The sequence below is a fragment of the Canis lupus genome, chromosome 29 (assembly GCF_003254725.2).
Source record: "Canis lupus dingo isolate Sandy chromosome 29, ASM325472v2, whole genome shotgun sequence".
NCBI classification, from domain to species: domain Eukaryota; kingdom Metazoa; phylum Chordata; class Mammalia; order Carnivora; family Canidae; genus Canis; species Canis lupus.
In genome coordinates this window covers 41,017,805-41,043,078 of record NC_064271.1, presented here as the reverse complement: position 1 = coordinate 41,043,078, position 25,274 = coordinate 41,017,805, and the positions used below count along the sequence as shown (strand labels likewise).

The 25,274-nt window shown below is 54.4% G+C and overlaps 1 protein-coding gene across 6 annotated transcripts in view; it reads right to left on the bottom strand.

The window, feature by feature from the left end:
- The window catches only part of PTDSS1 (phosphatidylserine synthase 1), a 71,063-nt gene that overhangs the window by 20,654 nt on the left and 25,135 nt on the right, over window positions 1-25,274 (bottom strand). For 4 of the 6 annotated variants that reach the window (XR_003130393.3, XM_025433582.3, XM_025433578.3 and 1 more), the window contains exons 2-6: window positions 20,046-20,137; window positions 11,429-11,473; window positions 8,508-8,632; window positions 5,386-5,544; window positions 2,193-2,344 (exon numbers count right to left, since the gene is read on the bottom strand). Coding sequence is in view for 5 of the 6 variants with exons in the window: in XM_025433578.3 (XP_025289363.1) it covers window positions 2,193-2,344; window positions 5,386-5,544; window positions 8,508-8,632; window positions 11,429-11,473; window positions 20,046-20,137 (573 nt within the window). In the remaining variant the exon portion in view is untranslated. Of the gene's footprint in view, window positions 1-2,192; window positions 2,345-5,385; window positions 5,545-8,507; window positions 8,633-11,428; window positions 11,474-20,045; window positions 20,138-24,142; window positions 24,280-25,274 lie in introns of those variants that run through there. The other 2 variants (XM_025433581.3, XM_049103814.1) reach the window with 2 other exon arrangements.

Sequence of the window (25,274 nt, the reverse complement as noted above, 5' to 3'; positions counted from 1 at the left end):
GTGTCACTTTCACACTAGGTGAAGTCAAAGAATCATTGAGTCAAACCACTGTACGTCAGGACCCTCTGTACAGGAAAGGGGTTAATTAGACTTTCCGTTCATTTATATATTTCTGCGGTTGGGCATGTGTTTTCGTAACCTGACAAAATGGTTCTCAAGTTAAATCGAAAGCATGAATGTATGACAATGGGAAACCGTTATGGCAGCACGTAAAGGGCCGGACAGCCTGACGTAAATTCAGACTCAGCTGCTTGCTAGCGGAGTGTTCTCGGGCAAAGTTCTAAACCTAATTCTCACAGTCACCATCTCTGGAAGGAAGAGAGAAATAGTGTCGGCCCCCGGGGTGGAGGGAGCGTCAGTCCCGGGGAGGACGGAGTGTCGGCCCCCAGGGTGGATGTCAGGCTCAAACGAGATACTGCTTATAAAGCTTGCTCTTTGCAGCAACATGAGGCACAGCTACAGGTTTTGTTCCATGACACGTGGTCTTAAATATATGAAAAAGCGTGCTTACAAGTCAATATCCAAAGAAAGGATTATTTAGAAAAGAATTGGGAAAACTATTTGCAAAGGAGTGAGGAAATTAATCGGAAAAACTGTGAGGAATCTCTCCCTCACACCATATATACCAAATTAAGTTTGAGACACAGTAAATAAGTTACGCATAATGGAAAAACACCAAACCATCAAAGAACTGGAAGAAAATACAGGCTAATAGTTACCTAAACAGAAAGACTAAAAAGCTTTTAAAGTTTAAGAGGAGTACCTACCACAAAGAAAATCAAACCTGGGCGACACGATGAAAAATAAAGTCACATTTATGACAGAGTGTTAATAATTTTCACTAATAATTTATTAGTGAAAAGCACTAATAAAAAGAGGGAAAGCCTAATACACGTAGGCTAGAAATACAGCATCACACGACGTGTGATCACATTAAAGAAGGATTAAAAGTAAAATTCAAAGAAACAGTTAAATGGACACATTATACACATCAGTGAACGTGGGTGAGAATATAAATGGGTATAACGAATAAATTCAAGAGTTTATTTACAGAAAAAAAAAAGTGAGAAATTTACACAAAGATATATGTTCAAGAATGTTTGCTCTTGGAGCACCCGGGTGGCTCAGAGGTTGAGCGTCTGCCTTGGGCCCAGGGCGTGACCCCAGGGTACCGGCATCGAGTCCCACATCGGGTCCCCGCAGGGAGCCTGCTTCTCCCTCTATGTCTCTGCCTCTCTCCGGGTCTCTCATGAATAAACACATAAAATCTTAAAAAAAAAAAAAAAAGAAAGAAAGAAAAAAAATGTTCACCCTAGCTTTTTTCACAAAACTGAAAACTTTAAAACAACTAAGTGACCACAAAAGGGAACTGGTTAAATGCCTCACAATCTCATCATACGTTGGGATATGAAGCAGCCCTTAAAATCACAATTTAGAAAACTATTGATGAGGTAGGAAACGTTCATATTTTGTTTGATAAATAAATGACAGTGTAAACACCACCACTCCTGCCGTTTCCCTTCCTCCTTACTAACAGCACGGTTCCTCTGACCGTCAACTTGAGAGCGAGTTCAGGGGAGCAGGGTAAGGGAGCGCGGAGGTGGGCGCTGTCCCCCGGGGTGGCACAGAGGGACGTGTGACTTGAATCCGAGTCAGAAACGACTACCTGACGGGGTAGGAAGGGAGTCGAGGCAGGAAGGCAGGAAGCTCTGACCCATGGCACATGGGGACATGGGTCAGAGCTGGGCAGAGAGGGGGCATGTGCACGAGCTCAGATGCTGGGTGCCCCAGAGGGCGTGGAGAAGGGGCCCCTGCCTGGCCCACTATGTGCACTCCATCCTACAGACCATGAGAAGCCATCGCACGGAGCGACACGACCAATGTGACATCCTCAAGAGGGTCCCTCCGGCGGCCGTGTGAGATGGCTTTGAGGGGATAAGCAGGGAACAGGGGACTAATCCACCCAGGGATGGCAGGGGGCTAATGCGGGCTGAGCAGAAGCATAAGAATATGGTGCACGTAAGGAAACCATGAATGGTTTAGCATTTTCTGGATAAACGCCCAAAATCAGGTTTCTCATCAATTACTGACGTGTGGTCTACTTCCTATCACCCAAGGCCGTGCCGCGGCCGCATGCGACTACCGCAGGGAGGTGTGCAGGCGGTGACCCCTCCAGGAGCAAGGCCACTCACTTGAAGCTGGCCCAGTGGTAGGTCCTCATCTCCAGAAACCGGCAGACGACCATGCCCAGCCAGATGCCGCCGCCGTTGCACAGCAGAATATCCAGGATGACCTGATCCCACCAGCACTCGGCGAAGTTGGGCAGCAGGTGCATGAAGAAGAGCTGAGGAGCACAAGAGATCATGGTTTTAGGGACAAGACTTTGCAGAAAGAGCGACTCCCCCATAACCAGACACTCTTCCGGGAGGAGCTGTTGACGTGTCAAGATCTCCTAACGTACGAACAGAGCGAGGTCTGTAATCAGGTTTGTTCTGTCGTGCTGGCGATGGTTTACAAATACTAGGACTCCAAGCCGTTCTTGCCTTGACGTGGGGAGACAGTAACCGCCCCGACGACTGCTGCTGACGACTGACCCAGGCTAGCGAGGAGACCAGGCTGTGGGGGGGAGGAGGAGGAGAAGAGCCCCCACGCCCACCACAGAGCACTGCCACAGCCCTCAAAGCCAGCAGCCTGGGCGCCGAGCTGCTCCACCCTAGGGACATTAGGTGCCACAGCAGGGATGCTGTGGAAGTAGCGACGTTACGTTCTCATGACATGTTTCAGGAGACGGACAGGAAACCTCCGACAACCGATTCACCATCGTCATCACTCACTCAGGGCTCCTGGTGTGCGGGGAGGGAGCAGACGCCAGTCCAGGCTCCCGTCTCAAGGACAGGGGTCGCACGTTCACAAGAACCGCAGAGTACGGTAGGCCTGGCAGCCTTACCACGGCAATGCGAATGGTGGGGACAGAGAGCGGCCCTGACAGCCGCTGAGCAGAGAGACACGGTGGGCGGCCCGTGAAGGGCAGTGAGGAGTGGACTGAGCACATTCCAGAAAGGGGAAGGGGGGGGTTAGGGGGTAAGTGTCCCACAGTCGCCGCCTCATCCAAGGCCAAGTGCGAGGGCACCAGCTGCGTGCAGGGGCCGGGAAGGCCCACGTCAAGGGCTCAGAAATCACAAAGACGGCGCCAGGGCGGCCCCTGGAAGGAGGCAAGGCTGCACAAGGAGCCCGGGCGGCAACGGGACAGGGCCTGTGAGACCAAGCCGTTCACGCACGCATGTCCAGAACTTGGCCTGGTGCCCGGCGCAGGGCATGGGGACCTGACGGCAGCAGCCGAGGATGTGAACTGGTTGAAACAGGCCTCCGCAGGGGAATGGCAGGTGGAGGATGTGCCTCGGCCTTGGGGCTTCCTGAGGGTCCCGGGTTCTGGGGGCGAGGCTGGCTGCGGGGAGTCCAGGTGGGGGGACACACCTGGGCCCGGCTGGGCCACCTGACGGAGCAGGGCGCTGGGTTCCTGGCTGTCGTGTGTCAGGCCCTGGGCAGGAGCTGGGAGGGCAGGCCGTGACTCGCCAGCTAGGTGGGCGCACCTGCCACCGCGGCGTCGGGACAGGTGGGCACAGCACGTAGCAGGGAGGGGACACTCCGGGTTCCCGCTCCGTGAGGAGCACTCAGGGGACGAGGGCCCGCTGCCCTACGTCCAGGGACAAGTGGCTGCAGCCAGCTCAGGGGGCGGGAGGAGGGCGCCGCGGCCGGGCACCACAGGAGACGCACAAACAGCTGCACGGGCCGGCAGGCCCAGTGGGTGGGCAGGCGGGGCCCAGCGGCATTGGGCGCGCTGTCCACACGTTCTGATGTAAAGACTGATTTACGTACTCCCAGGAGACATGGAGGGATGCGGGGACGCCGCAGAGGGAGAGGCAGGCTCCCTGCAGACCCGCCGACCGCCGCGGACTCCATCCCGGGACCCGGGGGCACGCCTGGCCCAAGGCGGCTACTCACCGCTGAGCCCCCGGGCCCTGGACTTGCTCTTCAGATGGAAGGTGCAGCCGTCAGCAGGTGCCATGAGGGCGCGGGAGGGCGAGCGAGGCGCCCATCGCACAGGCCCGGGGTGTGGCCCGCAGCACAGCCCTGTGGGCAGGAAGGGGAGGGCGGCCCGGACCCCCGGCTCACCTCAGGCTCACACGGGCAGCCAGGCCAAGCACCCCGTCCGTGCCCGGCAGCAGAGGCTTCCTCAGGCTCCCGGCAGGGGGAAGGGCACTGACGCGCGTCCCCTCAGAAGCCTCCTGCGGACCATCCGGTCTGCAGCCTCCCACGCTGGCTCCCCGGAAGTGTGCGGCTGAGGTGGGGCTGTCCCCCAGCTGTCACCCAGCCACCCCGCGGCTGAGGCGGGCCCGTCACCCAGCTGTCACCCGGCTGCCCTGTGGCTGAAATGGACCGTGACCCACCATCCTGCAGCTGAGGCGGGCCCTTCACCCAGCCACCCCCCGGCCACCCCACCAGCTAAGGCGGGGCTGTCACCCAGCCACCACCCGGCTGCCCCGCGGCTGAGGTGGGCCGTCATCTGACTGTCCCCCAGTGCAAACCCACGCAGGCAGAGCAGGGGGCGCCAGGCCAGGCCTCAGAGGCCTGTGGGAGGCCGCTGGCAGAGGCCTGTGTGGCCAGTGCTCCCAACCTCGGTCCCACACGGTCGCTCCACCCAGAGCCACGCCACCCTGCGCCAGCAAGTGAGCGGGCTGGCACGAGCAAGTCCCCGAACCTCACTTTCCTAACAGGTTGTCGAGTCCGTTGCCTCTCTGGGCACGGGCAGTGCTGGCACCAGGTCGGGAGGCCGCACCCCACACAGGTCCCTGGACGCTCCTGTGACCACTGCGCCACAGGGCCAGTCCCTCTCCAGCTGCAGACGAGCCAGGCCCGTTTGCTTCCAGTGGCTCTCAGCACCATGCGTTCCCCCCAGGGATGCTAACCTCACTATTTTTGCTACTTTTGCCCTTAAGACTTGACAGACAGGAGACCTGTCAGGGGGGCAGGGAGCCGGAGCCACACCCCCGCGCAGGCCAGCCCACAGCGTCCCTTGGCGGGGTACTCAGTCGGCAGGGTACTCAGTCGGTGGGGTACTCGGTCAGCAGGGTACTTGGTTGGTGGGGTACTCGGTCGGTGGGGTACTCGGTCGGTGGGGTACTCGGTCGGCGGGGTACTCGGTGAGCAGGGTACTCGGTCAGCAGGGTACTTGGTCGGCGGGATACTCGGTCAGCAGGGTACTCAGTCGGCGGGATACTTGGTCGGCAGGGTACTCGATCAGCGGCACAGCGCCGCAGGAGCAGCAGGCGCCAGTTACCACCAGGCTGCCCTGCCCAGGCCAGCCAGCGCGGGCAGCCCGCTTACCTCGGTCAGCTCCCAGGTGATGCTGATTGTCCAGCACAGGCCGTAGCTGCGGATCAGCAGGGCCTTCATGGCCCAGCCCCAGAAATGTCCGAACGCAAATATGTCGAAATGGCTGATAATCCTCTCCCAGGTGATAACGTGGCAGTTGACAGCGTACTCCTATTCGGAGGGCAAAGGGAAATGATTGGGGCCTCCTCTCGACATGGACGCCCTTCCAGGACGCTGACCACACATGCAGAACTCACCTGACCTGGACAACTAACACCTGTGCCCCTTCCACCACCCCCCCCCGCCCCCCAAAAGTTTCAGTGACTCAACACCCTTCAGGAAGACGGACAAACACTACAGCTCATGAATCGGAACTGCTGTGCTCTTTGCTAGTAAGCCTCCGCAAGATTACCTTGCCGGTGATGAAAACATAAAGAGAATCCCTGTCGATAAACAGGAAGTTTGGGAAACTTAAAAACGCATCTAAATACTATGGCGTAAAGAGGGAATCAGAATAGAAATGTGAAATATAGTCAGCATTAAATGGCAATAAACGCATCACGTCTCAGAACGATGAGATGAGCCCAAGTAGAACTCCGAGGAAAACCTAAAGCCTTGAATATTTATGCAAGAGGAAAAGCTGAAGCATCCAATTTCAGAAATTAGAAGGAAACCAAATAAACCTCCCATCCCCCAAAATGTTATCAGATGCTACGTGATTTAAATATTCAAAAATGACAGAACTTTTAAAATTTTTGGTTTTGTTTCTAATATCTTTGCTTTTAAATGACATATTTTAAAGAAATGTTAAGCCTACATCCTTATATGTCTGTATTTAGTAGGAAACCAACTATCACCTGAGAATAGAACATTTCTCAGGGACCTCTATATGTCTGACATTCTTTCTTCCCAAAATTAATGTGATAGGATGAAGCAAGATTTGGAAAACAGGCACCTGTCATCAGCCAGTGGAAAGAATTCCTGTGAAGTATTGGTATTTCCAAATTCTAGAAACGACACCTCCCAAGGGAGCGAAAGAACACTTTGGTACTCATCTCTCTCTTCCAAAACCCACCACAGCAGGTTCCTGAGGCCTTTCCTGGATCCATCCAGGTCATTCCAGTTTGCAAAGGTAAAAGGACATTTTAAAAAAACTTTTTTTTTTTTTTCCAGAAACACTGTGATATTATGACATGTGAGTGGGAAATCTGGAGATAACAGGGAAAGATTCGATGGGGAGAAGTCAGGATGGGGGCTTAGCTGACTGCAGGAAGGTGAAGATCCTCATCCAGCTTCTGGAACGTCGCAGGAGTCACGGATGGCGGAGAGAAATACCCCGAGGCCCAAGCAGTGGGGTCAGGGTAGGGCAGGGCCGCGGGGGCCCGTGGTGGTTCCTGCACCACCGACCCTCGTATGTGTGCTGCCCCTGCTGCACGGGCTGACGAGAGAGGCTGCTCAGAAGGCTGCTCTTCAAGTCACCGTGAATCGAAGATGACTCTGGAGGCCTTTCTACCCTTCGTGGGACTGGTTCTGCAGTTGAACATGTGCAGAGGCACTTCGACAGTCATAAGGGGCCAAATGTAACTACTGGCATCGTAATTATCCATGAAGACTTGCCGACGATCAATCCCATCAGGTAGGCCTCGAGGTCCTAGTCGTGGGAAGGACGTGGGAGCGGGTACAGGCACAACTCTGGGCAGCAGGAGGGAGAGGGCGTCCCAAAGCCAGGGACACTTGACCAAATACCAAGTCCTATTCACGCTGCAGATCAGTTTACTTCGTGATGTAACCAATTTTGCTCAAAAACTCAAGAAAATCATGGGGGATATGATCCTATCTGGAATAAGTCCTATTTCCTCCAATCTCCATTTCGTAAGGCCCCCATGGGTGTGAACACGCTGCTGATGTGATAACGATACACCCAGGGCACCATCAGGTCCTGAGGTTAGAGGGCTCTTACCAGCTCTGTGATTTCAATGAGATATTCATCCATTCCCTTCTTGATATAATGGGGGACATTAAGGCCTAGCATGTGCACGTGAGGCACACAGAGAACAGATGCGGGGCCTGGTGGGACGGGCAGCCCACAGTCAGTGACGCCCCGGCCTCCATACCCGTCACTGCCTTTGCTGTCATCAGGAAAAGCTCCACGTCACCCCAGGCTACTCGGCTCCTCCAAGCAAGAAACCCCCAAACGGACTTTCCATCCTGAGACTTTAGGTCATTTTTGGCATCCTCTCCCTTCCTTTAGCATGTCCTCTGTGAAGTCAAAGATAAAATCTTGGAACACTGTCCAACCTCAAGTCCAGTGGAACGATCACTTCTTGGACCTTTCATCGAGTCCCTTGGTATCGTCTCTTAAGCAAGGCCTGCGTACGGCCCGATGCCTGTTCTCCTTTTCTAAGCATCACTAGGTTCTTCCCTCAGTCTGTACCAAGTGTTAGGTATTGTTAAGAAACATAAAAATAAAAAAGGAAAGAAATAGCATTCCTGTATAAAATAGTCTCTCCCTTAAAGGCTGAAGTACAGAGTAGCTGTACCCAAGAATGAAATTATTTTTATGGGTAAAAAATAATAATAATGAACAAAATGGCCTGGATCATTAAAACTGGCCCCTTCTGGCCTGGATCCTTCAAGTCGACACCCTCATCTCGAAGGATCACAGTGTCAGGGTTAGAGCAGAAAGCAGTGGTGTTGAGGGTCGCACCTGCTAGAACAGCCACCACCACCACCACTGAGGACCTGGAGTGTGCAAGGCCTCGACGTAGATAATGCTACTCTGTTTCGCTCACAATAAAACTCCCAAATAAGGACTATTCCCTCAGTTTCCAAGAAAGGAAGGGGCTGGCTAACAAGTACGCTGCCCAGAGTCTTACAGTGAGCAGGTGGCAGTGGCGGAAGTCTGACCATGACGGCCACACGCCTCCCAGCATCCCCTTTACTCCGAGAGAGGATGTCCTTCCCCTGGACCCTATCGCTCATGCAAACCACACCGCTCACCTCCCCAGAGACCTGGCTGTTACGTGGCCTGCACAGGAAACAGAAGCAAAAGGCGAGGACGTGAGGCCAACTGTGTCCTCCTCCCACGCGTCGACTGAGTCCCTAGGAGACTCCTGACCCCGACAGGTACATACCATGATATCTGCTTCCCTTGTGGCGTATCGAAGATTTGGATCTAGCCAGTACATGAGGGACTTAACCTGGTCGAAGTTGAGGAAGAGGAGAAATACCAGGAACAGGAAGTAGAGCACACTGAGTCCTGAGGGAAACAAGAACATTCTCACGTTTCAGGCAGCTCTGAGCCAGACGCGCGGCACGCCGCAGACCAAGTTCTCAGGGCCAGGCAGACACAGACACGGCAACACAGCGGGTCGGGGTCTTCGTGACAACCGGCACGCCCGCCGAGGAGCAAGGCAGGTAGGCCGAACTGGTTTACACCCAGAGGGCTGGCAACTCTCTGAGGAAGGGACACTCAGGTTGGGTCTCCAAGGACAGGTGGCGTGTAGGTAGGGAAATGGCCTCCAGGTAAGCCCAGGGCTATGGGGAGGTAAGGCTGGGGGTGGGGTAAGGTCAGGGGGAAGGTAAGGCCACGGTGCGGGGGAGGGCCTGGGGGGTGGGTAAGGCCAAGGGGTGCCAGCACCAAAGGGAAGGGAGCCAGGCGGCACTGCCATGATGAGGCTCGGGGGCCGTGGCAGAGATTCCAGGTTCTACCATGAGTGAGGAAGGAGCCCAGGACAGACTTGAATGGGAGAAGGAAGATGACCCGGGCAACACTGTACGAAGCAGACGCTGGCTGCTGTGTGGACAGTGGACGGAGGTGGGCAAGTCGGGTGTGGACAGCCCAGGCAGGGGCGCCCGGAGGTGGCCCAGGGCCACATACCTACACCCTACGCCCCACGTCCACCCTCATGGGCATCACGTCCCTGTCACCTCATAACTGGTGTCCTAATACTCACCGCATATCATTGAAAAATAAACTTAATAATCTGCTCTTTAAACAGCAAAAGCCTCTTAGAGGACGTGGAAACCCAACGCCAGTGGCTTATCAGGTCTTTTTCCCCAGAACCTGCTGGAATTAAAACCTGCGAGCAGGGCACCCAGACACCGAGATACGAATGACCTTGGATCACAGCATTCCGTGTGAACTTGGCTCAGCCTCTGCTCCCGCGAGCTGCTCCAGAGGAGACAACGTCTGCGGCTGGGACGAGCGCCCTGGACCGTGTGCGGCGCCAGGCCCTGCCACGGGGCCTCTGCCTGGCCTTGGGAGCTCAGGGCACGGCGGGGCTGGCCTGCCGTGCGCGGACCTCCTCGGCCTTCTTACCAGCTGCTTTACAGGTTTTCATCTCGCGTGCCTCCCACTACACCTTTTTACTGAAATCCTTTCAAAATAATTATTTTAAGACAAAAAAGAAAACCATCTGTGTGGATGGAGCAGAGCTTCTCAAACTGGAATTCATGGTTGAGCTGCAAAGTTCATGGAGCCCCAGATGTAACATGCACGTGTGTGTGCATGTGTGTGCACGTGTGTGTATGTGTGCACGTGTATGGACGTATGCGCGTATGTATGTGCATGTGTGTATGCACGTATGTGTATGCATGTGTGTGCGTGCACGCATGTGGCATGTGTATGCTCGTGCGTGCACTTGTGTGTGTGTGAGTGCACGTGTGTGCGTGTGTGCTGAGAAAGGGTGAGCTCTCATGAGATTATCAAAGGGCTCCATGACCCCAAAAAGACCTCAGGCAAGAAATAAGTAATCACCCACAATGGGTCATCTGCAATAGGACAAGCTCAGGTCTGGCCACGCGGCTGAGCACGCCTCATCTGTCCACACAGCACTACCGCGTCCGTGAGACCTACATATGATGCCGCCAGGACAATCTAGTTGAAAATGGCCGTGAATCGCATCCGTCCTCTGCAGGAAGTCGTCCTGGACTCCCCGCCACCCTTCCCATCTGACTCTTCCCCGCCACAAGCCCCTGGGGTCCCACCCAGGCCAACCCTGGCCCCCTCCTACTACTCCCCCAGGGCCTGCTCTACCCCGCCAGCCTGGCTTGCCACACACCGCGCTCCTGCTGGCGGAGGCCACTCTGGCAGCCTTCCCCTTCCTAGCTTCCAGTGACCCCAGTCCTTGCCGGATCCCACTGTGCGTGCACGTTTCCAGCACGCATCCCTCCTTGCACCTGCAAGTCATAGCAGCCACTCGGTCACCGTCACCCCATATGGTTTTAATTAACCTCCTAACTCCTGGCAGCATATAATGTTTTTTGATTCCTGATTTAATAGTTTGTCTGGGACAGCTGTGCTGCCTCCCTCTCCGGCAGCCTCAGGGCCGCGGCAGCCCTGCCACGAGGAGGCGTTCAGTGAACACCTGCTGAAGGGTTGAGGCCACTCCATTCAGAGATTCACTGACCACCTCTGAAGGTTGAAAGAAAAAAGGTGATCGTGAGGGAAAATATCCATTTTTAGGGTCCTTTTCATGACATTACATGTTCTCACCCTAAAATAATTTATCTGATGTCTTACATAGGCAAGACAGAGCCAAGAGCTAACATCTGAAAGACGTGTTTGAGGTCCATTCAGGAGATATGATGACTGACGGACTAGAAATCCAGTATTTCTAGAGATGCTGAGCACCAAGCCTTAATTCAAATCAGGGCTAAGGACTGCTTCCTTCCCAGGCGCTTCCAGCTCCGGAGACTGTGGGGTCTCCAGTCCCTTCTGGATGCCTACACAGGACCCGTGAGGGAGGAGCCACATGAACATGTAGGGAGAAAAACAAGCCACGTTCCCGAAGTCAGAGCCGTGCACGCTAAGAGACAACAGCGCAGGCGGGGGGCGAGCGGAGGTGCAGCGGCGGCCACATGTGGGAATCTAAGGTCACCACCAGTGTGTCTGTGTGGCCCTGAGGAATTTCCACAAAGATGGATATGAGGAACACCAAAGAGCTAAACGCTGTGAAGTTTTACTGCCGAGCAGCACGTCAAATTGCTACGATGACATACAGAAAACGGACTTAAGCAGGACACATTCCAAATGTACTGATGGGTAACTCACCGAAAACCATTCTCCATAAGGCCGGATGGGGTCGAGTAAATGGGCCTGCAGACAGAAAACGCAAGGTTAGAGGAAACTGCTTTCAAACACAAACTAAAACCAAAGTGCTGACCTCTATGGAGATTTAAAACAAAACTAAACAGGTCTCCGCTGTCAAAGACTTTTTTCTACATAAATATTTTGAGGTCAAAGTCTAGGTTGAAATGTTTAATTCTCACTGTAGCACCCGTCACCACAACTGTCGCCGGTACAAGTCTCCACAACGGCAGTTTGTTTTTAGAGCTTTGTCTCTGAACTCAGGCCCTAATTTCCCCTGGAGATGGGGTCAGGGCAGCAAGGTTCGCAGGCCACGGCCCGTAAGAGCGTGGACACTGCGGCGGCTTAGCAGGTGACATCCCCTGGGCCGCCCCCGTGGGCGTGCAACAGGACGGGCGGTGCCTGGACATCATGGGGGACAGGACTCGGGAACAAACCCGTGCAGCTGGAGCTTGAGCACCCGGCCCCAGAGGGGACTGCGGTGACACGACACCTGTGAGCAGGTGGGAGGCAGATGCGGCCTCAGCAGAGCGCACATGGGCTTTGCTGGACGGACTCCCTCTGCCCACAGGGCCGCGCAGCACTTCCCCTCCTGCTTTATCTCCTTAAAAACAAGTGGACGCCCGCCGGGCCTTGACGGACCCAGCGGACCTACCGTCATCAGCGGAAGGGGTACAGGTCACAAATACGGAGCCCTGCTCCGGTGGCGCGGGATCGTCTTGGGGCTGCGCGCCCCTGGGACAGCCTGCCCGCACGCCCCGAGGGTCTTCAGCAGGGGGGTGGCCTGGCCTCCCGCACCACTGGGCCGTGTCCTCCAGCCACCCTGCACCACACGGGGGCTCGGGCTGGTGAGACCAAGCCAGGTGTGCCATCCTCAGCCTCTCCCTCCGCCTGCACCAGCAGCCAACGTGCACAGTGGGGCCAAGGGAGCTTGCTGATGGGGACGGGGCACTCGGCGCTCGGTGTGCTCTCCTCCTTGGTCAGTTCTGGGTGACCAGCCAGTCCCCAGCTCAGCCTGGGACCCAGCCTTCCAGCCTTCCCAGGAGGCCTGCAGCCAACATCCAGTTAGTCTTTTTATTTTGCTTTTTAAGATTTTATTTATTTATCCATGAGACACACAGAGAGAGGCAGAGACTCAGGCAGAGGGAGAAACAGACTCCCTGCAAGGAGCCCGACACAGGACTCAATCCCAGGACCCCGGGGTCACGAGCTGGGCTGAGGGCAGCCGCTCCACCGCTGAGCCCCCGGGCACCACCCCGGAGGTCCTTTGACTCAGCAGTTTCCATTGCTGGCAACCTGGAATCCCATCCGAGGGAAGCATCACATCATAATTTTTATTCTGGAACTCCTCCTCGATCACCCACCTCATCTTAAAAAAGATGACGCTGAAACATTTTAACTGCTTTCTCTTGAGGGATCGGGTTCACGTTAGAAAAACCAGCTGCAAGCGTCCCTGCCACCAACGTGCAGCCTGTTCCTCAGCCTGGACCGGGGCAGTCCAGACAGTGGGTGAGGACCGGGGGCCTTGGCTTATGCAAGTCGGGAGGGCCTGAGCTTCGGGACGGCAGGTGGTGAGAGCTCGGCTCGACGGAGGTGGTGAGAGGCCCCCGGAGCTGCCGGCCTTCTGAGTGCTGCTGCCGAAGGCTCAGACACCGAGGAACATCACATCCTTTCTGGCAGCTGCGGTTCTCCCCAGAAGGCGCAGCCACGCACAGGAACCGGGCCCCCTTCCACGTGACAACTGGTCCCAGGGAAGCAGAGGGCAGATCCGGTCACCTCGTGGCGTCCTCTTCCAAGCGCTGTCCCCACGGCCAGGCGCTCACCGGGGGGCACTTCTGCAGCCGGGCGGCTGCTGCCTTACGAGCTGCTTCACCCAAACCCCAGCCCCGGCCTCGGGGCGTCACGCGGGCCTGGCTTCCCTGCGACTTCTCGCGCGTCGACACTGCCTAGTGCAGGGCCACTTGGCTGGAAGCAGAGTCCTGCCCAGTCCACACTCCCCAGGCCCGAGGACGGGCACGGCGGAGAGTGACTCTGCAGCCATGGACGGCGCTGGGACTGGGCGGCCGCTGGGTGGGGAAGGCTTCACGCCGCGCCTCCTGGTTGTCAAGCCGGTGGGTGCCGCAAGGGTGCTGCGAGGGTGCCGCAAGGGTGCCACAGCCAGCCGCCCAAGGATGCCCAGGCTCAGTGCACGCCTCCCCACGGCCCGCAGGCCGCCGCCCAACCCGCAGCGCTTCCCCATGTCCTCATCAAGGCGGCCGGGCCTGGCGGCCTCTGGGCCAGCGGGTGGCGGGGAGACGTGCTGCCATGTGGAACCAGTGGTGACAAGCAGGGACAGGGCGGGGGCTGCTGTGGGGTCCTTACATCAGGGCCGCCAGGGCCTCGCCCAGGTGCTCCAAGAGCAGCCTTTTGAAAACACAACTCTGCCCTCTCTCTCTCTCTCTAAGATTTTATTTATTAGAGAGAGCGCGTGCACATGCACAAGCAGGGCGAGCGGCAGGGACGGAGGGGGAGGTGCAGGACCCCTACCCCGAGCAGGGACCCTGCGGACTCATGCTCCACCGCTGAGCCCCTGGGTGCCCCCAGCGCCGCCTCGTCACCCGTGCAGCGCGTGCAGCACACATCCGAGGGTCGGTGGTGCAGGGACGTGGGGGTACGGGCCCGTGGCCCTTCCCTACCCTGACCCGGCTGCTGGGGCCTCGGGTATCTCTCTCCGCCGGCCCAGACTCCTGCGACGGGCACGTGTTGCTCCCGAAGCTGCATGAGGATCTTCACCTTCCTGCAGTCGGCTAAGCCCCGTCCTGACTTCTCCCCGTCGAGTCTTTCCCTTTCGTGTCCAGATTCCCCGCTCACGCAGGGCAACGTCACATCACATTCCTGAAGGCACAGGGTCTTTACAAGTGGCCGTTCAGCTCACACGCCAGAACGTCCTGTGTACGGGAGGCCTCGGGCAGCTGCTGCGCTGGGTCTGGGCCGCGGTGGTGCACAGAGGGTGTCGCTGGGGGCCCTGCGCCGTGGGGTACGGCTCCGCTTCAGGCACCGGTGTGCCCGCCTGCTCCCCAGGAGAGGCCCCCATGTTCCAAGGAGCCCAAGGGAGTGGGCACCGCCGGCACTACAACTGGACCAACCAGCCAGCAGAGGCGGCGAGTGCTGCTGAATGCGGCGGTCAGTGCTTCCCCAAAGCGGAGGCCAGGGCGGTGGCATCGCCAGTTGTCAGCCCCGACTCGCTGCGCACCGGGTCGCCTGTGTGGCAGTGCCATCCCGGCGCCTGGCACGGACACCCGCAGCCCGCGGTCTCCCGTGGGCCAGTCCACGCTCGGCCCCAGGTTGTCCGCCCGGTGCTACGTCGGGCAGCAGGGCTGTCTCTGGGGACACGCTCGCACCGGCGCGGCCTGGCTCTTCCCAGTCCCTCCATCTAGAACAGGGGTCTCAACCACATACCGAGATGGAGTTTGATTTCAAGAGAAACGGAAATCAGACGACTTTGCTAGGAGAAGCGAGGCCTCAAAGGTGGCCTCAGCAATTAGAGAATGGGATCACACCCACGAGAGAAGGGTGAGGAAAATACTGAAAAGCCGATCGCAGCACAGCTGCCTGGCCAGCAGCCTGCTGCTACTCCCAGGAGTAACCGGGGACTGGGTGCCTCCCTAGAGCTACAGGCCTGTGCCCTCTGCGTCTGCTCCTTCCCCGTTACCGCTGGTTCTCTGCTTGAATGAGGCGTGAGTGACAAAGATTATTATCTGAAAGTTTGAATTCCTCTAGGAAAAACTAAGAAGAGGTGAATAAGATTACCTTTGAGAGAATTTCAAAACTAAGGAAGAAATTTTTTTTTTTTAAGAAAAAGTGGTGGAGCAGGAAGCAGAACGGGGGTGGGGGGTGTGGGGGGGTGTGGGGGGGTACAGGATTTTTGTTTCAAATTCAGGGGCCGGTGAAGCTTCTGGGTCACCTTCAAACCTCAGGGAGATGCAATTAAGAGCATCTTAGCTCAGAGAAGTCACATGAGGCCAAAGGACAAACCAAAGGATAAACTCAGGAAAATCAAGAAACGCTAGCATTCCACTCTCCTCAAAATACTGTTTTTTTTTTAAGATTTTATCGATTCACGAGAGACACACAGAAAGGCAGAGACCCTGACAGAAGGCGTTCCTCTTGCAGAGGAGGATTGGAAAGGGGGGGATTCTGTGACTTGTCTTCCCAGCAGCCTCGGGACTCAATCCCCGTGGGCCAGGCCCTGGGGGTGCAGGGAAGGCTGGGGAGCCCCGAAGCCCCGAGCCACCTGCTGAAAGAAACCTCCCAGCCAAACAGGTTTCCCGATTGCCCTGCGGTGATGGAGCGACAGCTACAATCACGCGCTGAGGACATGGTGGCCACGGTTAGTCGTGCTCCGCTCCACGGCCAGTTGCTATCATAAGACGCAGGCAGCACTTCGATTTTTAAGGGAACTGAGAGGGAAGAAGAGGGAAGAGGGCAGGAAAGAGGAAGAGTGACGTAGACATGAGATCCGCCTTCCCCGGCCTCCCCTCGGGGTCTCCCGTTCACGGGCCCGAGGGAAGGGATTCTAGAACCTACCCCCCACCCGCCCTGAGTGTCCACTCCTGCCCCAGGTAACTCAGGGGTAAAATGTGGGCCAACGGAAGCAATCCTCGGTCTGTCTTGTCCCTGTGGTCCGTGACGACCCATCACGAGCCCACCCCTCCAGGGCCTGGTAAACTCCCAGCCTCGGGGGTGCAGGGAGCAGAGGCTCAGGGCCCAACTCTAGTCAAGGAGAAGTGACAACTGCCAGAGGGTCTCTAGAAAGGGCTTCTTCAGCCTTGCAAAGGCATGCGGGCGGCACCCTCTCCCTCAGGATGCTGCCTGTGACCGTGGGCCCGGCAGCACCCATGGGACCAACAGGACAGCAGGGCATGGCACAGGCAGGCTGACAGCCCAGCAGAGGAGCAGGGAGCCTGGTCTCCATGGCCACCAAGCGGCTGAATGAGCCAGCCCGGGCACCGTCAGCCTCAGAACCTCCTGAAACGCAGGAAAGCAGACGTTCCCTTTATTCTTCAGGCCGTTTTGAAGCAGGCGTTCTCTTCAGGGGCCAGAAGCATCCTGACGGTTACGAGAGCCTCACGAGCCAGTGCAGGGCATCCTGGGTTACTTGGACGCCACAAGCATCCCAGGGCCCCGTCTCAAGGGAGCTGACTGATGCTCCTGCACAGCGCGGAGGAGCTCACGCATGCGGGACCATGGACGCCATCAGGTTGAGGCCTCCACTTGAAGGTGCAGGGCAGACCTTGCTGGGTCAAGGACGAACCTGTTCCTAGTCACCAGAACACAGCAGACCGGGCAACGCCGCTGCCCAGGCACGCCCCCAAAACTGCCTTTCGGGGAGGCAGCTGCTGTTGGGCTCCAGCTTTCCCATTAATTTTCATTGCTTAACTTGAGAACTCGTGCCAAGGGTGGGAGGACAGAAAATAAGGTGACAAGACCGGAGCAAGAAGAGGCTCATACGTTCTGCTCAGAGAAGCAGCCACCCAGCACCGGGGCCCTGAGGAAGGCCCGAGGGGACAGCCACCGAGCCCAGGAGCACCCCTCCCAGCCGCCTGGCCAGCTCCCCCGTCACCAACACTGGCACCTTCTAAAGCCTTCCAACTTTTAAATATTCAATGGGAACAATCTTTAATGTGGAAAACGTAATTTTACTAATCAAAGGTAACGTGTGGACAGGTGGACCTTTAGCACACACATCAGTGTCCGCTGTGCACACACGGCCCCAGAGAATCCCTCTGAATATGTGCTGCCTATGTCCTATCTTTCTCTACCTAGAATCGTCCTTTCCTGGATCCACCTAAAAACCTTCCCCGTGGCACGTTCTGCCCAGAGGAGTGGTGTGCGTGCACACACACACACACACACACACACACACGCGGAGATGGTGGGGGGAGGATGTGGAGGGAACAGACGAGGTAAGAGAGAGAGGAGGCCGGCTCTAGGCGGTCTGCTAGCCCCTCTGGTCACAGAGGACACCTGGGCACAACCAGCAGCCAACTTCCGCAGGATCCAAAGCCACGGGGTACAGACCAACTAAGACCCTAGGGCCGTATTCCTGGAGAAAAAAGAAAAGCCAGACCCTGGTAGAGAGAACAGGAGTAAAGGGAGAGGGAAACATGGGAAGATGGAGATAAAAACACATCACCAGGGACCTAATAAGAGAAAGAACCAGAGTAAGACCAACTAAAAGGAAGATGCTGGAGCCAGGCCCTACCGCCACCACTAGGCTGACGTCAAGCGGCCGTCATCCCCCGGCCTCCCGGGGCCCTTGCTACCTACAGAAAAGCCCTCGCGATGAAGCCCCTGACCCAGCTCCTGCTAACACCTCATGGAAGGGATGGCTGTAAAATCATGGCTCTCGGGACATCAATCTTTGAGGATGCTCAGACTTCCAAAATGGCCCTGGACTCAGAAAAAGCAAGTCTAAAAAAGAAAAAGACAAAGGCAGGAAAGAAACCTTCAAGCCGCAAAGAAGTGACCTTCGAGAACTAAGCGACAATGAACACAGAGAAGCTGAAGGCTTGAAGAACAGACGTGGCACCTCTGGACTGACCAGTTCCCTCAGCACCTACCATGTGCCGACTGATGTTTAAAACAAAAGGTAGTAGGAGAGGGACAGACTAGGTAAGAAATAAGAAGAAAGCGCACAGAGCAATAATGGCCATGGTCCTGTCTGATGACCTCGGAGTAAGCAGCAGACTCACAGGAACGGCTAAGGGGCAGAGCGGAGGGGAGTTAAACTCAGCTGTCAAATGACACTGTTACCTGAGATGGTTCATCCTCCGCAGGATTCAGTCATGGCTCCACGGGCTGGATCATTACGCCACCAGCAAAACCACACAGTGTGACACACGACGAAGCAAAACTACAGAACATAATGGCATTGCCACCATCTTGGAAAGACACCTTGGCATGTGTGTGACACTGTGATTTATAATAAGAAATATGTATTTGGTCTTTGTGCCCTTTTCTGGCACAGAGCTCCTCGAGCCCTAGGAACTCCAAGTGATAAGGATGATGAATACTTTTTGCTATGTTAATGAGGCCTTAGGAAAGTGCCCAAGAACAGGGCCGATTGCCAGTGGAGCCAAACATGTGATTAGAGGGTGAGAACTCGCAGTCCTGTCCCCAAGACCTCCAGGGAAGGGTGAGAGGCTGGAGGCTGACTGCAATTCCCAGTGGCCACTGGTTCCCATGCCTCTGTAGGTGAGGCCTCCAAAAAAAACTCCAAAAAGGATGGGGTTCATGCAGCTTCTATGTTGGTGGACATTTATCTGATGCCAAAAGAGTGGCCCACCTGGAGAGGGTATGGAAGCTCCTAGTCCCCTCCCACGTACCGTATCCTACACATTTCTTCATCTGGCTGTTGGTGGATATTCTTTGTAATAAACAGGTACTGCAATCTAACGAGCAACCTCACTTCCTGCATCCTGTGAGCCACTCTAGCAAGTTAATCGGACCCAAGGTGGGGTCATGGGAACGTCTGACTTAGAACCATTTGGTCGGAAGCAAAGGTGAAACCCTGGACTTGCAGTTGGCATTGGAAGGGGAGGCAGTCCTATGGGGCTGAGCCCTTCCCCTGTGGGAGGGACTCTAACTCTGGGTAGATGATGTCAGAATCCAGTTCAACCTTAGGGTAACCAACTAGTGTCCAAAAATTGCTCCTTAGTGAAGGAACACCCCCTTCCCTGCTGCTTCCTCTCCTGAACACATAACATCGGAATTAGGATTAGAACTCTATTACCATGGTAGATTTCCAAACAGCAATGAGTAGCATTCACAATGGGCTTCTCATTTTTTTTGAAGATTTTATTTATTCACGAGAGACACAGAGAGAGGCAGAAACACAGGGAGAGGGAGAAGCAGGAGCCTGATGTGGGACTCGATCCCGGGATCCCAGGATCATCCCCTGAGCCAAAGGAAGATGCTCACCACAGAGCCACCAGGCGACCCCCCTCCCTTTTTAAAGACTTTTCCTCACTCCATAATCATGATGGGGATAATAAAATTCACAGTAATAATGTTTTTTTTCACCTGATGATGAAAATACATATCCCAAATGCATGATCAGCAAAGTTTACTATGATTAAAGATCACCTGGGACAACACATTATTTCAGTAATAATCATATTGCAGTGACCCTGTCCTTAGCAAGAAGTACGAAACAAATAATTGAGTATTTTATGACTCAGCTGATACAGCAAAAATAGCAACAAGAACAACAGCTGACACTCACAGAGCTTACAATTTGTCAGTCACTATTCAGAGACATTAACACGTATTAATTTAGTTAACTCTCTCAATTGCACCTACCTGCCAATCCCTTGTTTGCAAAAGTGAGAGACTCAAGCACCTGTGAAACAGCTGGGGCACTTCCCAGGGCGGGAAGATCACAAGCACGTGGCAGATCGGGCACCTGTGCCCTAACCACCACAGATTCGTTTCTCTTACTCTCACTTTCTGGTTTCATCTTCTAGATGGCATGCACCTCCCAGAACACCAAAAGGGCACAACGCACAGGGGAGATGTGATCCAGTGTGACACCACTTACCATTGGGAAAGGCCAACACGCTGATGATAAGGAAGAAGAACACAACAGAGAGGATGCCCCTCCAGATGTTGTCCTCTGGGACAGAGTCATCCCTGAAAACAGAAAAGAAAACACTGAGTACTCATTTTCGGACCTAAACAGTCAACTCCGAAGGCATAAGATTCCATTTTCTGAAAAGTAGTGACTGCTCATTTTTCTGAGCAAAGTCTCTATACACGCTACTTACTCTTCACTATCATTTCCTAAAATAACTCAGTCTCATAGTGGTCCAGTTCTTACAAGAAATGCAGCTGGCAACCTCACATGCCGACACACATTCCACTGAGACAAACATCAGAGAAGCACCGTCCTTTAAAAAAAAAAAAAAAAAAAAAAAATGCCCAGAATGTCAAAAGGTAAGGTTTATTTTGGAGAAATGCCTTTTGATTTCAAGAAGCACTAACGATGACCTTTACGATATACACTGTGGCAAAGAAATCTTTGAGAACTCATAAAGAAAGCATAAGATTATAAGGAAGAAGAACATAAGGCAATGAGATTATATATCAATTCTCAAAAACGAGCAGTTGGCCATCTAAGGGATGAATGAAAGGATGAAACACTGGATAATAAGAAAGTACCAGAATACAGTATTAAAAGAAAAATCATGAAAATGGAATACAAGATTTACAGTCAGACAAGAAGCAAAAGAACCGTAAAGAAAGGGGATGAGTTTCCTCCCTCTGAGCCTGGCCACTTCTCATCTACTGCTGCATTTATCTCCTCCATAACCCAGGTAACTAAAGGATTCCATCCCTTGGTTGATACGCTGTCTGTCTTCAGTATAGAAAGGGAACTCCTGGGGCACCTGGGTGGCTCAGTCGGGTAAGTGTCCAACTCTTGATTTCAGCTCCAGTCATGATCTCAGGGTCCTGGGATCTAGCCCCACATCGGGTTCCATGTTGGGCATGGGGCTTGCTTAGGATTCTCTCTCTCTCTCTTTCTCTCTCCTTCTTTTGCGCCCCCCCCCCCCCCAACAAAACAGAAAGTAAACTCCTGAAGGCAGGGAATTATTCACTCATTGCATCCTCAAAGGCTGGCACATGATAAGCCCTCAATAGATTATCTGTGGACTGATTACTGGTTAGGAAGAAAATCTATCGTATAAAACCAAGTAAAATTTCCCAAATGGAACTTTTCTTAACGTTGATGGCAGGAAAAAATAATTGATGGCAGAAAATAATTAGGTTCTGACAGTTTATGTTAAAAAAAACAAGTAAAAGTAAAGTTTAGCCACATACTTTTGGGCCTCAAGAGGAGCAAACAAAAGAGGGGAAACAGAAATCTAAGACACTAAGATTTTCTGAATTGATATTAAGAAGCTTGAGAGAGGGGAAGTCCAGCATTTCAGTTTAAAAAGGTGCAGGATGAGTAGACAGGAAACAGAAGAACAGAACGGAAGGAGATGTTTAGACATAATGAGACTAGTAGCAATAAATCCAAAAGTGGTTTTTGAAAGTGGAGTTTATCTGTGAAAGGACTGTTAAGATTAAACATCGGTGAAGGAAAAGAAGGAGGTCAAAAAAAAAAAAAAAAAAAAACCCTACAGGGAAATCAAGTCCATATATACATATAAAACTCAAGTACCCAGAATACAGGAAGAAGTGTGGAGGGAAACTATGATCGATTCACCTAATTAAAGACTAGGTCCTGGGCTATTGGACTTAAAAAAGAGAAGTTAACTTAGATATCAACTTCTGTTCAGGCTGAGTTTTCGCACCAATTTACTTTCCAGATTTGTGAGAGGACTGCACATAAAGTTCTGTGGTAGGAGGTCACAGAGATCCCCTTTCTTAAATCATCTGGCCAAACAGCACTAACACTACTGCTGGACAAAATGCTTAACTGTTAACTTCACAGATCTGCTTATAAAACCAAACTGTGCAACCAGGCAGACTTCCTCCTGCAGCAAAGTGCGGTCTTATCTTAATGTACACCCCCAACAATTTAACATCTGCCCAGAAGGTATGAGCATGGCCCTAAAATGCTAGCCCTTCGTTACTGGGTACGTGCAATGGTCTTTGGCTTAGGCAGGGAAGCCCTAGGTCTGTCTAGCTTCCAGGACGAGCTTTTACTGAAGAATGACTCACACAGGGACTGGGGCGGGGGCACAGTGTCCTCATTCAGACCAACACCACACTACTGATATTGGTAACAACAATGATGTAATAATGGCTCCTGTTATCAAGTATTCACTGTGTGCCAGGCACTCAACAGGCAGTTTCTTTTTCTTTTTTTTTTTTTAATTTTTAAAAAGATTTTATTTGTTTGAGAAAGAGACAGAAGGGGTGGGGGCCCCACCCAGCAGGGAGCTCCATGCTGGACTTGATCCCAGGACCCCAAGACCATGACCCGAGCCAAAGGCAGACGCTCAACCGACTGAGCCACCCAGGTGCCCCTGAATAGGCAGTTTCTACACATTATCTCTAATTATCACAACCCATCTGTGAAATGGCTTACTATCAACCATATTTTACAAATGAGGTAACAGAGGCTCAGACAGGTTATGTAATTTTAATTTGCCCAAGCCTACATATTGAAGAAGTTGCAGAGTTCACATCGGAAACCAGGTCTGTTCGACTCTGAAGAGGATGATCTTTCCCCTACACCAAGCTGCTCCTAAAAAAATGATGTGGTCCTAAATCTATCTGACTCGTGTTAGATGCACAGGGAAGGTATACGAGAGTCCGAAAGACACACATTTGTAAGTCACAAATAGAATAAAAGCAAAGCTGAAATAAGTCACTGTTGTCCGGGAAAGAAGGTCGATTCCGTAACCCTGACATTATACCAAGACAGACTCTGAACCATTTAAAGAAAAATTAAACGAAACAAAGCAGAACAAAAAACCCCCAAAAAACAAAAAACATGTGTTAAAAAAACAAAAACAAAACACAACCACCTCAGAGTGGAGAAGGCCTTTCTACAATATGATACAACCCAGCAATCATAAAGGACAAAAACCGGTCAGTCCGCAAGACACAGAAATCCGTAATGGACAAGCGATAACCGTGGAACTTAGATCAAGGCGGAGTTAGCTGCCGTCCTAGTACGTGGGGCTCCCCGCAAAATCGATTAACATCAAGAACAACAAATAGACAAAGAAAAACAAATGCAGCGGCTCTCAGGCAAGTGAAAAGATGCTCGGTGTCGCTGGTGGAAAGAGACAGACAAATCAGAACACCCCCAGGGGACCACGCGGCATGTCCCCACCACAAAGGTAAAAGTTCAGTGACTGGGGTGGAGCAGGTATGAGGAAAAATCCAAACAGGTCGTCATCTACCCCGATGCCAGGGCAGCTTAAATTGAAACCACCTCCAGGGAGGGCAGTGTGGCAACATGTTAACTTCGTCAGGACACACACCCTGCGACTCAGCAATTCCCAAAGGAGGACTTAGCCCGCTGGCCGACCCTCGTTTACGTAACAAAATCACGTATGCACAGGATGCTCCGCTGTGGCCTTCTCTGTATTTAGCAGAAGAATGGAAACCAGCTAAATAGATGTCCACCAAAAGGAACTGATTAAATAATTTACAGAATGTATTTACTTGTAATGGAGTTGGAGGCAACCACAAGAAAGTCCTTCTACGGCAGGCTGCTACAGAGCAAGAGACGTCGTGCTGATGATAAGCAGAGAGCGGCGAGCACAGGACGTGTGGCACATGTGCACACCTGCCACCTGTGCACACCTGCCACCTGCGCGGTGGCTGCGCTCTGCCTGGAAACGCAGCCAGGAGGGCAAGGCCGCTTTCCTCCTCCCCCCATGCCCTCTGGTGTGGCTCGAATTTCAAGCAATGCGCGTCCATTATTCTTTCCAAAACAGTGAATTGATTAAGATGTTACCGAACGAAGGGCTACGCGAACCAGCAAACCGGTCTCTACTTCAGATTACTACGGTCAAGATGCTTGACAATGTATCACCGTTACCTTCGGAAGAACCTAAGGTCGGTAATCAACAAGGACATACAACCAAGAAAACTGCGCTTCTGTAAATTTTGAGCGATTTTCAGGATCAAACGGATGGCTCAGTTTCAGGGAGAACAAAAAGGGTGACCAACCTGAGGAAAGTAGCAGTGGGGTCTGCAGGTCGGCAGCTTTATATCCGATTAGAAGGGAACCGGCACCTCCACGACGCAGCAGCCTGATCCGGTACCCGCAGGCGCAGGGCTGGGGGCGCCCGGGGCACTGCCCAAGGACGGGGTCCCAGCGCCCTGCCGCCTGCAGGGAAGGAGGCCGCCTTCTTACACGGCCTGCGGCAGCCGCCCACCATCCCCGCTGTGCCCACCGCCCCGCAGCCGCAGGCCCTACAGCTGGCACCGGGCCCGTCCCCGGGGGCGCCGAGGCAGAAGCCCTGGCTCGGTCTGGCCCAGCGGAGGAGGCAGGTACAGCGGGACACACGGGCCGGCGGGCTCAGTGCCAAGGCAGGGCACCCGGAGCCCGCCGGGGGGGGGGGAGGGGGGGGGTGCTGCGAGCACACGCCCAGGTCACTGCCCTGGGTGCTGCGGGGCCCAGCACAGCTCCTGCCACACGGCGGGCGCCCTCAGGCCCGGGGCCCAGGACTGGCTGAGGCGGTGGCACAGTGTGCCCGGTGAGGCTCCACGAGGCCCCGGTGAGGCTCCGGTGAGGCCCCAGTGAGGCTCCGTGAGACTCCGGTGAGGCCCCAGTGAGGCTCCGTGAGGCCCCGCTGAGGCTCCGGTCAGGCTCCAGTGAGGCTCGAGTGAGGCTCGAGTGAGGCCCCGGTGCGGCTCGGGTGAGGCCCTGGTGAGGATGCGGTGTGGCTCCAGTGAGGCCCCGGTGAGGCTCCGTGAGGATCCGGTGAGGCCCCGAAGAGGCTCTGTGAGGCTCCAGTGAGGCCTTGGTGAGGCCCCGGTGAGGCTCCGCGAGGATCCGGTGTGGCCCTGGTGAGGCTCCGCGAGGCTCTGCTGAGGACCCAGTGAGGCCAGGGTGAGGCCCCGGTAAGGATCCTTGAGGCTCCGCTGAGGCCCTGGTGAGGCTCCGCGAGGATCCGGTGTGGCCCCCGTGAGGCCCCGCTGAGGCCTCGCTGAGACCCCGCTAATGCTCGGTGAGGCCCCAGTGAGGCTCCGTGAGGCTCCAGTGTAGCCCCGGTGAGGCCCCGGTGAGGATCCGGTGAGTCCCCGGTGAGGCTTCACGACGCTCGGCTGAGGTTCCGCTCCGCTCTGCTGAGGCTCT